This window comes from Poecilia reticulata, linkage group LG11, assembly GCF_000633615.1.
Source record: "Poecilia reticulata strain Guanapo linkage group LG11, Guppy_female_1.0+MT, whole genome shotgun sequence".
NCBI lineage: Eukaryota > Metazoa > Chordata > Actinopteri > Cyprinodontiformes > Poeciliidae > Poecilia > Poecilia reticulata.
Window position 1 is genome coordinate 21760320 of NC_024341.1, and position 15922 is coordinate 21776241.

Genomic DNA, 15922 nt, shown 5'->3' on the forward strand with positions numbered 1-15922 from the left:
GCCTCGGAGGCGATGCGCTCAAAGATGTCGTTGACGAAGGAGTTCATGATGCTCATGGCCTTGGAGGAGATCCCGGTGTCGGGGTGGACCTGCTTCAGCACCTTGTASACGTAGATGGCGTAGCTCTCCTTCCTGGTCCTTCTCCTCTWCTTGCCTCCTTTACCGGCGGTCGTCTTGGTGACCGCTTTCTTGGAGCCCTTCTTGGGCGCAGACTTGGCGGGTTCGGGCATGATGTCTCTGGAAACTTGCAGCGACGAATGAGCTGCTGAAGAGGAAACGGAGGATATTATACATGCTGTATGGAAAACGAGCCGTACCGTCCCCTGGCTGTGATTGGATGAGCTTCTCAGCGGGTGGACTTTGTTGTAGTCACGTGGTGTTTCTCCCTGTCGGTTATTAGTGGGAGAAAGAAAGTAACAAACAAGCTCCCCGTTTGTTACTTAATGTAACAAAGTAATAAACACCATTGATACATTTGAACCATTTGAATCGTTATTTTTCGCTTTTGAACACTTTTCTTTTTTTTTTTAATGAAAAGCATTTTTGTTTCATTATAAAATACAAGTGCAGGATGTACAGTATGGTCTATGAAAACTGATCAATATTGTGAGTGAATATGTCCATGCAGCTTAAGTTAAATTATTAAATACAGTTTAACCTTAACTTTTATACATGAAAAAGGTAACTTATGTCATGAGACCTTAGTGATCACATTTTTTAAATCTATTATTTTGGCTCCACAGCTGCTGCGGTTCAAAAGATAATTAGATTAATTTAGTAATTTTCCTCTCCGCCTTTTTCCTCCAGTGACATATCACATTTACAGAGACTTGTGACAAAATAAGTTTATTACTGATATTCACACAGAATAAAAGTTTGACACAAGTTAATCACGTTTTGACCAATCCACTGGATCAGATCAAACGAAGCTCAGATTAGTCCAAAGCAGCTAAGCAGAAATTTACAATCATTTGATGAGTTTCAAGTCCAGGCTGTCTTGCCACGTTGCCTCCACCCGTCATCTAATTATGGATTATTACAGATTGTGGCTGTATGATTACATTTGAACTGCCAATGACCAAAGGTATAACCAGATTTACATTACCCATTCCAAGCTGAGATCAGTAACTCAGAGTTAGTTCTTCTTTAAGACGTCTCCATCAGGCTGCTCTCTCCATTTCAAGGTGGTTACACTCCATTCTCATTCAGTCTGTCCTGCAGCTGATGAGGGAAGTATGGGTTTGGGAGATGGGTTGATTAGCCTGATTAGTGTTCCATATATATATATATATATATATATATTATTATTTTTTTTTTTTTTTTCAAAAATGTACCTTTTTCAGGATGTTTGCCCTCAGAAGCGGATCATTCAGACTGACAGAGTCCTCAGTCTTCAGTCTCAGTTTCACAACCCGTTTCATTTCTACTTTTTAAACAAGATAAGAGAAAGAAAAATAAAGCTACACTTAAAACTGCAGCTCATGTTGTCCTACATGCACATTAATAAGGAAATGCACTTAAACACTTGCCTGGGAGGCTGTGGCAAACAAATGAACTTTTTGTTTCACATGAGCGAAACTTCCAATAACAAAATATTTAAATAAACAAATATAGATAAAATATTTTTGAACACATGTTATTTCAAGTGTCTTCTACTGATATATAAAGAAAATTGTATCCCTTCTTTCATCTGTTGATCATAAGAAGAGTAAATGTAAGCATGGCAACAACTGCTGCTACTAGCATAAAACATAGTCAGCACTATGCTATGGCTCAAAGGTTTGCCTGTTTATTCTATATACTTTGCTGTTTCCACATAGCTTAAACTATCAGATATTTTACACCTTCTAGACCTGAAGGAACCTCAAAAAGATGTCTCCTACATCAGTCATTCCCACAGTTGAACCCCTCCCCCAAGTTCAAAGGTCATTTGTTTGGCACATTGAGACAATAACATCTGCAGGATGTGGCATTGAGTCTTTATGTTCCTAAAATATTTCTGAACACTCTTGTGACCGTTCTGTGTTATAAAAGTTTATGCATGTCATCATTTTTCTTTTTCTTTTTTTTTCTATGTGTAAATTGGCCAGATTTGTGTAATTTAGACTATGCAGTTTCCTGCCGGCAACAATTGTTGCAGAGTATAAAACCTAAATTGTCACTTAACATAGCCAACATAAGATGTACCTACCTGAGAGAAAGAAGACCAACAAGAACCTTCACATTGTCATGCTGCTCTGTAGAGAGCATGGGCAAAACTCTGATTTTGTTGCAAAAAAAAAAAAAAAGCAAACTTTTTTGACGTGTTCGGGGTATAGGAATACAGACATGCAATGCTTGTAGGCAAACATGGAAATGCTTACACAGGGGCCTTTGTTCAGCTTTCCGGATATTAATGCTATGACATGATGCCTAAGCAAATTATTTTTAAACATTAATCTTCAGTAATCATAAGTCTCTAGTAGGAAGCCGTCAGACGGAGCGTCTACCAGCTGCAGCATGGAGGAGGATAGAAGGAAAACAATCACCAGATTCTTCCTGCATGTTCAAATCTGACCACCTTCCGTATTTTTTGTCTTTGTGTGTGACAGATCCCAGAATGTCAAAGCATGTTGCAGATTTTCCTCCGTTTTCCCTCCGCTGTTTTTCTGAAAGGCTTTTACAACCAACATAGCCACTTCTCCTGAGCTTGTTTCTGTAACGTGGCCGCTGAGTTTCTATGCAGTGGCCATAGAAACGGCATAGAGACTTCCTTCAGTTTGCCTCCTTCCCCCAGGCTGTCTCCTCAAGGAACATAATATACTCACATTATAACCCGAGTAGTCAGCTACTGTACTGTGAAACAATTTAGGAACATTTGCAGCATTTTAACTTTCTGCCCACCTGCATTGTTTGTATGTCTCAAAATGACTGACTACAGTTGAGCGTTTGCTCTATGAATTTGAAAATACGGTCATGTATTTTCCACACAAGTATGTCAGGATTTGTTTGTCTCAAATTTGTACAAAATGAGCATGGGGGATCGTTTTTGTTTTTTTTTTACATGGTTTAGTCACTACAGAATACAGAGCAACTCTGGACAGAAATAAATGCTATATCGCTGTGAAAACACAGCAAGCGCTTCCCATAATCAAGTCTGGAGAAAGTACAATGAAAAAATTGAAGCAGGTCAGTGGTTTTTTCTTTTTTTTGTGTGTGTTTGTGCAGTGTAGTTGGAAAAATGCAGAAATTTGAGCAAGCATAGAAGTTAAAACAGATAAAGGATGAATATTTTGTTTGTCTTCAAGAAACAAAAAAATAAAATCTGCAAATGGTCAGGTAATGTCCAAACAGAAGTACTTGGGGGGGTCCTAGAAGAAATTGTGATTATTATCTATATTTCTAGCTTTAAAAAGGAGTAGTATTATTCGGACTTTTTCCCCATGACATAGTTTACCTAGCATAGATGTTACCCAAACAAAAGTAAAAGAAAATGTGCCTAACTCTTCACAATAATTTTTCTTTTTGTGCATGTATCCAATTATTTCGGAGAAGTGTTAAAAATAAAGCGCACAGTTAGCAAACTAAATAATAGTGGCTAAACAAAGAAAGATACTACAAAATAAAAGCTTCAGCGGTGGTCACGTGACAAACTTAGCTCACGTGCTCTCTGTTGTGGAGGTTTTCCAGGTGATTTGCGACAAAACATCGCTGTTAGGTTGTCTCATTAGGAGAAGTTGTGCAGTGTTGTTTGTTGGTCTCATTTAGCTCTCCTTATATATTAAAGTGTAGTTGTGTAAATTTAGTACCTGTTACGCCATGACGTCATAGGGAGATTAACGAGTCTTTGAGATTGTTGAATTTCTCCGCGGCAGAACTGAGCAGCGCTACTGCAGTAGGTAGTTTTTTTTTTTGCGTAATTTTCACACAAACAATTTATACTTCTATTTGTGTTTCTCTCAAAAGCATTAGCCGAAGTTTCTGGGAGAATGTCTTTGGAACAGTCGTCGGTTGTTTCACTTTTTTGCTTAGTGGAAATCGTGCGAGTGAGATTTTTTGTTAATTGAGCTGTTTTGCGAATGGAGTTAGGCGTGAACTGGCTTTTCCAAACTGCGAAATTCCCACCATCTGCACTGAGACGAGGGGACATTTTAGGACACAACTGGTCTTCGTAGTGAGTACATCCAAGCCCTTCCTCTCATACAGCTGCTGCTTCAACATATTACACCATATAGCAGGGCTTTGCAACTTATGACTCTTCTGCAGTTGGTGCTAATAGTTTTTCTATGAAAATTAAACATAACCAGTTAAGCTTTTCAAATACATATAGAATAAAACATACAAGTTTTTAACAGTTTTTCCCCAAAAATGTTTCTAGCAGTATTTGCGAAGATTGACACTAAAAGTAACAGTTATATTTTCCTTGTCGTGTGTGTGTGTGTGTGTGTGTGTGTGTGTGTGTGTGTGTGTGTTTTAATGGCATCCATGTGCTTTAAAAATATTTCATGTTTACCTTCACTTTGCATCCTAAAAATAAGAAATTTCAAAAGTCATGTGACATTTGCGGCTCTGAATGAGTTTTATTTGGCTGTCCTGAGGAAAATGGCAAATATTGCTGTCTCTAAGAGCAGACTCAAGACCCATCTTTTTAACTGTATTTCCTTAATTGAATCATGTATGCTTAGTTTGTGCATTTTCCATGCAATTGTGTGTTTTTTCCATTTGGGCTTAGTGTGGTTAACTGTTTTTATTGATCTGTACAGCACTTTGAGCTGCTTTTAGTATGAATGGTGCTTTATAAATAAAATTGATTGACATGGGTTGCAGAGCAATGCCATAGAAGTTGGCTGACTCATAAAAAAAGTTTGTTATTGTACCTTTCTTCATAGTTGCACTTTAGAAAGGGATTCTTTGGTAAAGAACTTTCAGTCATTGTTGTAGTTTTTATAATTGTTGAGTAGGGCTTTGTCAAACGGGACATGAGTAAACTTCAAACTGCTTAGTTTAATTATTTACCTCACTGCATCCTAAATGGAGAACCTGAGGAGTACCAACAAAAATGTTCTCAACACTATTCACTAAAGTTTTTTTGTTTGTTTGTTTTGCATGCATGTGTTTAATTAAAACCTGGTTGTGTATTCATGTAAATGTTGTATTTATCTGTATCTCTTTGGTTTCTTTGTTGCATACTGGCTAAACAAAATTCCTTTGAAAAAAAGAATGTTTGAAAAGGAGATGGAACTGCTTTAAAACAAGAGCATTAATTTAAAGTGTCTACTTGAAGAACAGTTGACAACTAAAATGTCAATACAAACATCGAACTCTGTTCAACTGAAAGTTTACTAGGGAATTAGAATTGATCCAGAAAATTTATTTAGTGGAAGTTAAGTGCGTTTTTAAAGCTAGCAAAAACACAAAACGAAAAATTAGCTCCACTATTAGCAGATTGTAGTTCATAGAACTACAGCATCCATATCTCATTGTGTCTAACTCCCTCCTTTTTTTTTTTTTTTTTCCTCCCCACAGATATGTATGCACCTCAGTTGTCCCTCTGGCCTGCTGGCCTTCAGAAGCAGGTTCAAGTGAGCCATGCTGCTGGTACGGCAGCCTGGCCACAGACACCGGAGTCGCTGGTGCAGGTCGCGTCACAAACAAACGAAGGCGTTGACCATCGCTCTATGCTCGGAAAGTTGAAGGTGCAGTTTGGTGTGTACAGGGGTAAGACTTTCAGCTGGCTGTTAAACAATGACCGGGACTACATGGTGAAGGTTCTGGCGAGCCATGAGGTGGAGCAAGAGTGCTGCAAAAGCACCACCTTGCTCCAGAGATACAAGGACGTCCTGCTGAGGTACGCTCGTTTATTCCCAGAAGTGACCACTGCCATATCTGCCAAGAGGCGGGCAGAGACGGAGGCCGTGGGCCAACAGGTGGTTGGTTTCGGCACATACAGTTCCCTCACCTACAGGGAGCTGTATGAGAGCAAAGACCAAAAAATACGCAGGTGGGAGAATTTCTGTCGTGACGGCTGCGCAATCTGTGGTTTGCATTGCTAAAACGTCTCCGTCTCCGTGTTTCAGCTACAGGAACTTGATTAGGAGGCTACGGGTTTGGAATGTCAACTCTCAGTTTACTAAGCTAAAACAGTACATCCTCAGTATGGACATGGACCGTACTTCTGCTCCATCCACTTCCTGCTCACTGATGTGCACCATCAATGCAGACATCCAGTCCAACAGCACCTTAAGGATTTTATTGGTTTCATCGATGTCCCCTCAGTGCCAGGATACCAATCTGGGGAGCGCCACGGTTCCTTACGGTGAGGTTTAAGACCAGGGTGAATTTAATGTTCCTCAGGGATGAGCAGTGCTGGCTAAGCTGCTTCTAATGTGGTCACGGTTTGATCTCAACAACCACGTTTGACTGTGTGTGGTTCACAGCATCCAGCACCACTCCTGGTCCTCCATCACATCCCACAGCTCAGGTTGGTGTTATTTCAAAGCAGAATCGGGTAGTTCAGCTGCCAGAATTCCTGCTCTCTCATTGTAAAGTTTGGAGCTTTGTTGCTGATGCTGTGTTTCCAGATGTTCCCGTTGGAGTCCTTCAGGATTAGCCTTCCTCCGGAGCAGAGAGAGTGGCTCAGCACGGTCCTGTTCTCCATGGGTGCAACAGGAAAGTGTGTTCTCTCTGAACAACTGCAGCTGTGGTACAACCCGCCTGGTCCATCCCTTACCTACAGCCAACGTCCCACCTCGCCCAATGACTTCTTTCAGCGCCGTTTCTTCCTGTGGGCTCCAGTCAGGATGTGGCAGTACAGGCTCAAGTGTCCAAGCTGCTCACACAATCTGACGAGCTGCAGCCTGTATAAGACTGTTCACAGAGTTCTGGACCTGGACGACTGGTATTACATGGGGACAGAGTACCTGGAGTGCATGTAAATATATATCCTGATTCATAATGATCAGCAGGGAGCAACACTAACTAGCTAGTTGTGCTAACCGTGAAGCACTAACCATAAACATTCAGTCATGTTGACACCCACCATGTGTCACGAGGAAAACGTGAGGAGGCTGTTGAAACCTTTCATATATGCTATGTTTTGCATTTAATTGTTTCATTAACAACCATGGTTGTCAATGTATGCGTTTTCTTCTGTACACCCTCATTTGTTGCATACTTGCCAGTTATTTTCTATAATGACGGAGCTCAAGGTACTTGACAGCTTTAGAATAAAATTTCTTTTAAAAAAAAAATTCTTAGGAGAGGAAGTGAAACTGCTGTGCAAATGGACTTCATAGTAAGAGCATGAATATAAACTTCTAGCTACTTGTAAAATTCTTAAGTTTAACAAAATCTCTACTGAACTGACAGTTTACTAAACAGCAAAGTAAATTAGTGCTTTAGAATTTATCTTGAAACATTTATTTTGGGGTGGAAGCTAAGTACACTAAGCATTTTCAATTGTGAAACAAAAACTCCGCCAGCAGCGCGTTGGCGAAAGTGTGTCCACCACGTTGCAGCGTAGGTTCCAAACAGATGAGGCAGGATTTTAGTGGGCTCCGTTTGTTTTTACAGGTTTTGTGGGAAGAAGCTGGCCGCCTGGTGCAGGAGTGTAAGAGAGCAGCTGGAGTTGGGCCACCAGATTCTCTTCCCTGCCGTGTTGACATACAGGTACACATGAAGAGCCCAGAACCACTGTCAATACAACCTGGTGTTAGGAATGATGATTTTCATGTTTTGCGCTGCAGGTTGTGGTGCGACAAAAGGGTTCTCAGTCAGATGAACGGGCCGTCGCCATGGAGAAGAGCTAAGCAGSTGTGTTCCTTCCTGGAAAAGAGCCACAGAGAGGACTGGACAGCTAGGTGCCTGCTTTACCTTCAKACTTGCCTTCAGTTTGATTCACCTGGAGCACGTTTGCCTCCTCCTCCCGACCCGCCCAACATGCAGCCTGTTCCCACTACTGGCCACCTGCTGTCTGCCTATGCCAGAGACGCCTTCAACCGGATGGAGGAGCTTCAGGCTGGTGTGACGTCCRTCTTTGGCTCTGTTCTAAAAATAAAGTCCACAAAGGTGAGTTTAGCTTTATTTGGTAGTGACTGGAGGCCTAGTTAATGTTAATGGACTTGTATTGATGGATGGAAGCCATCTGTCCCATGCAGGTCACAAAGAAGCTGGCTGGATCARATTCTGGAATGTCCCAGTGGATGACCAGTGTGGGGAACGAGTTGGGCCAGGTTCTGATCTGCGTCYTGACTGMGGCGGAGGGCAGCGGGATGCAGGACATGGCCAGAGGCCTACAGAACCGCTACAGCCAGACTGGCCACAGTCCTCCTGAGGTCCTCTATGTRGACCGGGGATGCTGCTGGGAGGAGAGAGAAGCCGCTGCTGGTCTKTTCTCCTCGTGGCCACAACTGCAGGTYAGACTGGATCCATGGCATTTTATYCGCAGATTGGCGTCTGGAGTCACTACAGAGAGCCACCCGCTCTACACAGACTTCATGAGGCAGATCTCTGCCTCCATCTTTATGTGGGAGCARGAGGAAGTGTCCTGCTTGAAGACAGCAAAGCAGGCGGAGCGGTCCAGGTGGAGCTCTGTGTTCACCACCAAGGAAATGGCTCTGCACTGTCGGCGTTGCACCCGTGGGGCAGAGGAGACCCTCCGTCTCCTCACTGAGACCATTGAGGCCTTCATGGGAGTGACGGACAGCATGAACAACCCCCTGCTGGACAAGGAGCGTATGGAGAACATCTGGAGATTGGAAAAGAAGCACGTGGCCTGCCTCCAGGATCCTCCAGGTGTTCAGCTGTACTCAAGGATCGGACAGATTACCAAAGGAGGGGTGGACCTCCCCATCTATGGCTGCATCCGGGGCTGCAAGTCGCTCGAGTCATTCCAYGTACACTTGAACAMATTCATTCCAGGTATTGGACAGCAGACAGACTTCTCCTGCTTCTGCTCACAGACCTATTCTGCYACTCTGGTGTTAAGACTTGTTTCTACTTTCTTTTGCAGACACTTCTGCCAATGACTGTCATTTTCAGATGTACCTGTTGCAGGCGCTAACGCGCTGGAACCAGGACCAGGCTTGGGTGGCACCAGGTGAAGGGAGTACGATGGGTGAGAGCTCTACAGAGCTGAAGAAGCAGAAACTCAACCAACTGAGACAGCATTTGCTGGGAGAAACACTSCCYGAGACGACCAAACCACTGGTGTATACAGGTAACACTGAGCAGCAGCAGAGATGGAACAATACCAGAGCTTAACATCACCTATAATCTTATAGATTTGACTTGTGTTGGGGATGTGGCGGGGTTTGTGTAGGTCAGGTGCATGGGTGATTTTTGTGAGTGTTTTACAATAATGTCCTGCAGGTTGTTACCGAACCTCAAAAATGCCTGCTCATAGCATTTAGCAGTCACAAAATGTGAAATGCAAATAATCACCCGACCAGAACACCAATAGTAAAACACCAAAGCCTCCAAACACATCATTTGCCTCAAGGAATTTTGAAAATCAGGAGATTCAAATGTCAGAACTGAAAAACATAAAAGGGAATAAAAAAGAAATCTTAATTTTTGGCCAAATACTTGTAGATTGTACAGAAACGTGCACAATAACAAATTTCTCCTGGTTGAGGGCAATAGATTGTCGTAACACATGTCGTCTTTGACACATGGTGGATTTTAGCGCCCTAGCTTTTGCTAAAAACCATGTGTGTAAAGTACTTTAGCATTATCGGAACATTAATGCTAAAGTGCTTTAAGGTTGGTGCAACAAACTTTTTTCTTGGCAATTCCCAGCAGCTGCTTTAAAGAAAAATTATCACTTCCATGTCAAACACAAGGTTTTATAATATTAATAGTGCCCGATTTCTGAATAATTTCCCGAAAAAACTTTTTAACGGGTGTTCTACGCTTGTTGGCAGCATCCTGCATTGAACATTTGGATACACTGGAAACTTAAATTCACTGTTTTGTACTTTTCTTCAAAGGGGAACTAATGGGGATAAATTACCTGTACAGTCAAATTGGTCGAAAGCTGCGTGCGTTTCCAGATGACCCAGAGGAGCCAGACTGTTCAGAGATTAAGTTGCCGGATGAAGTCATGTCTGAGGAAGACAGGCCTCTGAATGTCTTACATGAGGATGTGGATGAGGGCTTCGATGAGGTGACTGAGGCCTGTTTCGTCCCTTTGTTTAAGCCATCTCTACTTCAGCAGTCCAGTGCACCTCAGAAACCACATGTGTCTGATTCTCAGTTGGAGCCTTTCCAGGAAGCACCTGGTCTCCAGGAAGTAAGCGTACTTTTCAGCTGGATGCTTTTCGGATTTAAATAATTTTTTCTCTTGTATTTGTCGATAATGGCAATAACTTCTAAGTTATTTGTCTGCCACTCTGTCCAACTTTAGCTCATGAATAAAACCTCATACCTTCTTTTCAGGAGGCGATGGGATCTGATGTGGCCCCTGGGTACCAACATGTGGTCCGATTGGCTCACAGGCTAATAACGTTTGCCAGAAAGGGCTACATCACCAATGTTGAAGTCGAAGAGATCATACGACTCTGGATGAACCTCTCAGAGGACGATAAGCGACCCGTAGCTTGTCCCTCTAAAGAAAAAGATCCCCCGACTAGGGGTAGGGATCGAAGGCCTGCTGCCAGCTGTGTCACACGAACAGACCGCACTATGTCCCTTTTGCCCGACGCCAGCCGCCTGGTGGAGGCCATCTTTAAGGAACTCTCTATCCTGCACCCAACCTTGCAGAGGGTCATGGGTGTGGTAATATACCGATGGTCCCTGGTTTTGAGGCACTATAACTCTATTAGAAACGTGGTAATGAGCCATCCAACTCTCCGATCCAGGACCACCCTCAATCTGTTTGCAATCAACCAGGTGACCGCCGCTCAGTGGTACGATTAGCATTTCTCCACATTTCACTGTCATTTATCTCGTAAAATGACTACTTGTGATGTGGGTTAACTGCTCTATTTTTACTTCCCAGGCACAAGAAATTTATGCCCAGAGACGAGATGACCACCCCCGTGGTTGCTGTGGCCCCACTAGAGGTTACGGTAACATCAGTGGAGTCCTCGCCAGTTGGCCAGGAGCCCAAGATGGACTCAAGCATCTTCTCTGTCAATCAGAACCTACTGGTGTCTGCAAAAGACCCTGAAGTGGCACCGTCACATACCTCTCCTGCTCCATCTACCAGCACCTCCATGGTGGGGGATGCTGAAGTCCCCGACTTCACCACACATACCCCACAGTCCACGGCTTCAAAAAGGAAAGCACATCTGCCAGAGGTTGAAGTTGCAGCAAAGCGGGGACAGATGCTGAAAGTGAAATCTGTCTGCATCAATTTCTGCAGGAGCTGTGGGGATCGGAAAATTAAGGAGACGGGTCACAGGATTCTGAGAATTGCAGGCGGGAAGAGGCTGAACTATTGTCCCCGGGCAGCAAAGGGAAAGAGTCCAGAGGAGTGGCTGGCCTCCCTGCGATTGTAAAAGGGATTTTTGAACTTTTCAATACTTAAGTCAACATGCATTTGCCTGAAAATCTATAGAAACWGAGCTGTTTTCATCTCCCTACGTTGGCACACAGCTTCACACAGGACACTTAACTGCCTTCCTTCTCTTGCCACAGCTCACTTGGTCAATAAAGGATGGTTGAAACTTGAGCAACAAGGCAATTATCTCCAAACATGTTTTAGTTAAAAATTTAAAGTATGATAACGATGTTTTGAGTCAGTTTTGCTTTTTTGGGCAGAGACACAGGAAAAGCCACGGAATGTTGATGATTCCTGATGCTAGTGGTGCTGAAATTAATAAACTTGACTGTGATGATGTAAAGTTTCTATACCTTCAACAACTATTAACCATGCCAGAGGGCAAAAGCTAATGGGGAACCCATGGCGTACCCTTCCAAGGTTACCAGAAACGGAGAACCCCAAAACAACTGCTGCTTAATAGATCTGCATGAAACAGATATTTGTTTACATTAAAGGAATTTTGGCTTATATCAGGAACATATGCCCTAATATTGGTGAAAACTGACAAATGACTGCAAGGAACCCACAATTTTCAGATTTTTTTGTTGTTTTTTTGACTACTACAAAATTTTCCACTACTCTGCGTACTCTTATTAGCATTTAAGCTAATAAGCTAGTACATCAGACTTGTCTTCTGGTAGATTCACGATGCTTGAATTGTAACATTCTACCACATTTCCTTCCAGCAATACTTTCTGAGTTAGATGCTACACTCACACTGACATTGCACTGACAATTAACATTGTCAGTGCAATGTCAGTGCTTTCTATGTTAAGAAAGCAGATTTCAAATGGCTCGTTCAGCTATATTGAAGGTACATACTTCAGGATTTCTATGGACTCTTGAAAAATATGGAATTGTATTTTCTCAAGTCTGAGTGAGTAAAAAATCCAAAAATAAGTGGACAGACAAAAACATTTTAATTTCCAGACTTCATTCAAGTGTTAATGTCATTCTGTATTAGGGTGTTATCATATTATCAGATGTTATACCTTCCTTCCTTAGTGTTGACTTCAAAAGGTTTATGATATGAAAATGTAGATTTGGACATTTGCTCTTCTTTGACTTCAATTTTTGCTATTAGTTTTACAGGTCTTTTTTCCATCACTTCATTAAAATTTGAAAATGTGGACCTGACTATGTTTTTGTTTGTGATTAAATAACTTTTAGAAATTAAAACAGATATTACATTTCACTAAATCCTTTTACTCCTACTACTTTAATAATCCTTTTTTTAAAAGTTGCCTTTTACTTTCAATTTGGAAAAAAATATCCTGAAATAGCGTTCTTTAGAACATTTTCTGACTGCTTTATCCACCACTGGTTGAGAGTAATAGGTCTATAAGTTGTAGTTTGGCCAATAGCTCTAATAGGGCTATTAAGGTTACTGAAAACCTATAAAGAAATGCCTGAGTAACTGGAACTAATTACTCCGTTGTTGGTTGTCGATCCAAACGTGTGGCTAAAATTATTTCTTTTTTTATTTTGGGGGGGCGTTGTGACATATTCTAAAGTGTGAATTGCTGGCTGTGGAGGCGAGTTACTAAAAGATCTGTTGATTATGACAAAAATAATAATCACTGTAAAATATACTGAAATAGATGCCTAAACAAACATTTATGCCCTTAAAAAAGGGCATAACTCTTGCAGAATACACGTTATGAACAAACTGTTATTATTTGTGTGCTTCAATTGTCGTGCATGTTACGACTATTTAATAAATAAATAAAAAAGTAACAATATAGTCGACAAGTAAAACAACAATCGCCATTCTCAAGCTGGGTCACGTGACAGAAAAACGTCACGTGGTCGTGCAGGGGCGCTTTTGCAGGCGTTTTAGGTGATTTCTTTCAAAGCCGCAGTTTTTAATTGAGTCAGTCGTGCAAAAGTTGTGCATTCTTACTTGCTGGTCTCAGTTGGCTTTGTCATTAGGTAAACTCAGTATCTTTTACGCCAAGAAAATGCATTAAGGAACGTCTGTGGATGGGACTCTTGGCGCAGTAAGTAGCCATTGTGGCGTCAGTTTTACGTTAAAACTTAATTTATTGTTCTTTTTTCTTTTGAAAATGTTTGCCGTTTTGTCAGGGACTGTCTATGGATCCTTAGCCGACTGTGTCATGTTTTATTACGAGTTGAAAAAAACGTGTCAGAGCGTGGTTTATGTTAAAAAAACAAATTTTTCAATGGAGTTCGGCGAAGCAGCGAAACCTAATGTTTTCTAGGTTAAATAAGTGTTTATGAAATGTATTTTATTCACCATAATGCTCAGACAATTCTAGCTTTTAGCTTTTATTTTTATTTATTTTTTATAACATCTGCAGCTCGTGCCTTGCACAGTAAGTACATGTTATGCTGCCTTCGAGTTGCTTCGGAAATTGGAGATTTGACTTGAGTATTTGCCGTTAAGCAACGTTTTGGTGCTATTTTCTATCATTTGTGTTACATTCATATTGAATACCAATCTCCTAGTCCTATTATTTCAATTGAAATTCCGAATTTTTAGAACATTATTGTTCTTCCGACTGGGACCTCAGAATATTGGAAGGAGGACATTATGCGAGGTTCACACTGGATGAATTAATGATGTAGAGCTCCCCCTACTGTTAATATTTGTCACTGAGCCACTGTAAATAACTGATTTATTCCCAGCTGTTTTGTCTGGGAATACAAATAATGTTTCTGTAATGTTTCCCCATTACAGAATGTACACACCTCGGTTTTTCCTCTTACCTGCTGGCTCTCAGATTCAACTTCATGTGAGCTATGCGGCTGGTGGAGCCACTCAGCAGCTCAACACGGAGACGACTGAAAATCAGCCTCCCATGACACAGGTTGTGCTGCAGGACATGGAGGCTTTGGGTAACCGGCTGGTAGGTTTTGGCACACACAGTTCCCTCACCTACAGGGAGCTGTATGAGAGCAGAGAGCAAAAAATACGCAGGTGGGAGCATTTCTAGTACCGTATTTGCTGCAAAAATGGCTGGGCAATCAGTGGTTTTGTATTTGATAAGAGGTCTGTGTCTTCGTCTCTTAGCTACAGGGAACTCCTTAGGAGGCTCCGGGTTTGGAAAGCCGACTCTGAGCTCGGAAAGCTGAAACAGTACGTCCTCACAATGGACAGAGTGCAAAGGTCTGGTTCTGCCCTGTCCAGCAAAACCTCCAGAGAGTTGGTTCGAGGTGATGTGAGCTGAAGTTACTAGCAAGTTTTATCACAGTGTCAGACTTCACAGTAACAACCATGTTTTACTGCGTGTGCTTCACAGCATCTAGTACAACTCGCCCTGCTCCATCATGTCCCACAGCGCAGCCCCCTTCAGCTGCTGCACGTCATGTTAGGATCATCTGTCCTGCAGCACAGGTTGGTTTTCTTCTTTTGGGGCCTTGTTTTTAAAGCAAAAGTGTTGTAGATCTTCAGCCAGACTTTCTGATTACTTTGTAAAATTGTGGATTTTGTTATGTTTTTTCCCCCCCTCATGTCTGAGAAAGGAAAGAAAAAATAAGAAATGTTTGTATTTCCTTCTAAGTTTCATCCATCTTTACACATGCCATTATTTTCTTTTTCCTTCCATCCTTTCAGTCCTTCATGTATGAATTCATCCATCTTTTCATTCATCCTTGTTCTTTATGTTATAAAAATGTTTATAATAGTTTTGGGGTTTTCCTAATAGCTTAGTTTTATCTCATTGTGACTTATGTAACTGAGACAGTTTTAATTAGTTTTTAGAGTGTCCCTGCTTGTTATTATTAGTTAAATATTATTTAGTTTAGATTTTTATTAGTCGTTATTGGGTTTTTTTGGTACTTTGGTTAATTTTAACTGCAGAATTAAAAAAGGTCAAAGTGCTGTGCTCGTGTGTGTGTATATATAGATTGGATAATGACTACTCAACAGAAAATACTATTTTCAAAAAATTTATTCTTATTGTTGGACAATAATTGGATATTGTTCAACAATAACTGTCCACAAAAGTGGCTAGTTCGCCATTAATCACAAGCTTAATATGGACTGCCGTAATCTCTCAATAGCTGATTACTTAAACTGTTTCTGTGGGGGGGAAAAATATACATTTTCACATCGGTTCAAAAGGCTAATAATTGGTTACAACAAGATTTAATTTTGTTGTTCATGCTATCCTTTATATGGGTTCAATAATGTACCGTGGAATTGAATTTGTTGCCTTTTTACAGACGTCCCAGGAGTCGCTGCCGATTAGCCTTCCTCCGGAGCAGAGGGCCTGGCTATGCAAGGTCCTGTTCACCAGGGATGCCACAGGCAAATTCATCCTGTCAAACAATCTCCAGTTGTGGTACAACCCGCCTGGTCCATCCCTTACCTACAGCCAACGTCCCACCTCGCCCAATGACTTCTTTCAGCGCCGTTTCTTCCTGTGGGCTCCA

The 15922-nt window shown here is 41.6% G+C and overlaps 2 protein-coding genes across 5 annotated transcripts in view; one reads left to right on the forward strand and one right to left on the reverse strand.

Annotated features, from left to right (window-relative positions):
• LOC103472768 (histone H2A, sperm-like) overlaps positions 1–408 on the reverse strand; it is a 2224-nt gene extending 1816 nt beyond the window's left edge. Inside the window, exon 1 of the mRNA XM_008422601.2 lies at positions 3–408. Within this exon, the coding sequence (XP_008420823.1) occupies positions 3–230 (228 nt within the window). The 5' untranslated portion in view covers positions 231–408. The remainder of the gene's footprint in view (positions 1–2) is intronic.
• A 3278-nt stretch (positions 409–3686) lies between these two features.
• LOC103472729 (uncharacterized) overlaps positions 3687–15922 on the forward strand; it is a 17692-nt gene continuing 5456 nt past the window's right edge. The window contains exons 1-13 of one of the 4 annotated variants that reach the window (XM_017307316.1): positions 3687–4153; positions 5506–5980; positions 6057–6295; positions 6417–6460; positions 6561–6910; positions 7552–7647; positions 7725–8046; positions 8136–8898; positions 8990–9196; positions 9969–10270; positions 10417–10886; positions 10979–11260; positions 11345–11819. In XM_017307316.1, the coding sequence (XP_017162805.1) occupies positions 5508–5980; positions 6057–6295; positions 6417–6460; positions 6561–6910; positions 7552–7647; positions 7725–8046; positions 8136–8898; positions 8990–9196; positions 9969–10270; positions 10417–10886; positions 10979–11260; positions 11345–11480 (3684 nt within the window). In that variant the 5' untranslated portion in view covers positions 3687–4153; positions 5506–5507 and the 3' untranslated portion in view covers positions 11481–11819. Of the gene's footprint in view, positions 4154–5505; positions 5981–6056; positions 6296–6416; positions 6461–6560; positions 6911–7551; positions 7648–7724; positions 8047–8135; positions 8899–8989; positions 9197–9968; positions 10271–10416; positions 10887–10978; positions 11820–15922 lie in introns of those variants that run through there. The other 3 variants (XM_008422547.2, XM_008422549.2, XM_008422548.2) reach the window with 3 other exon arrangements.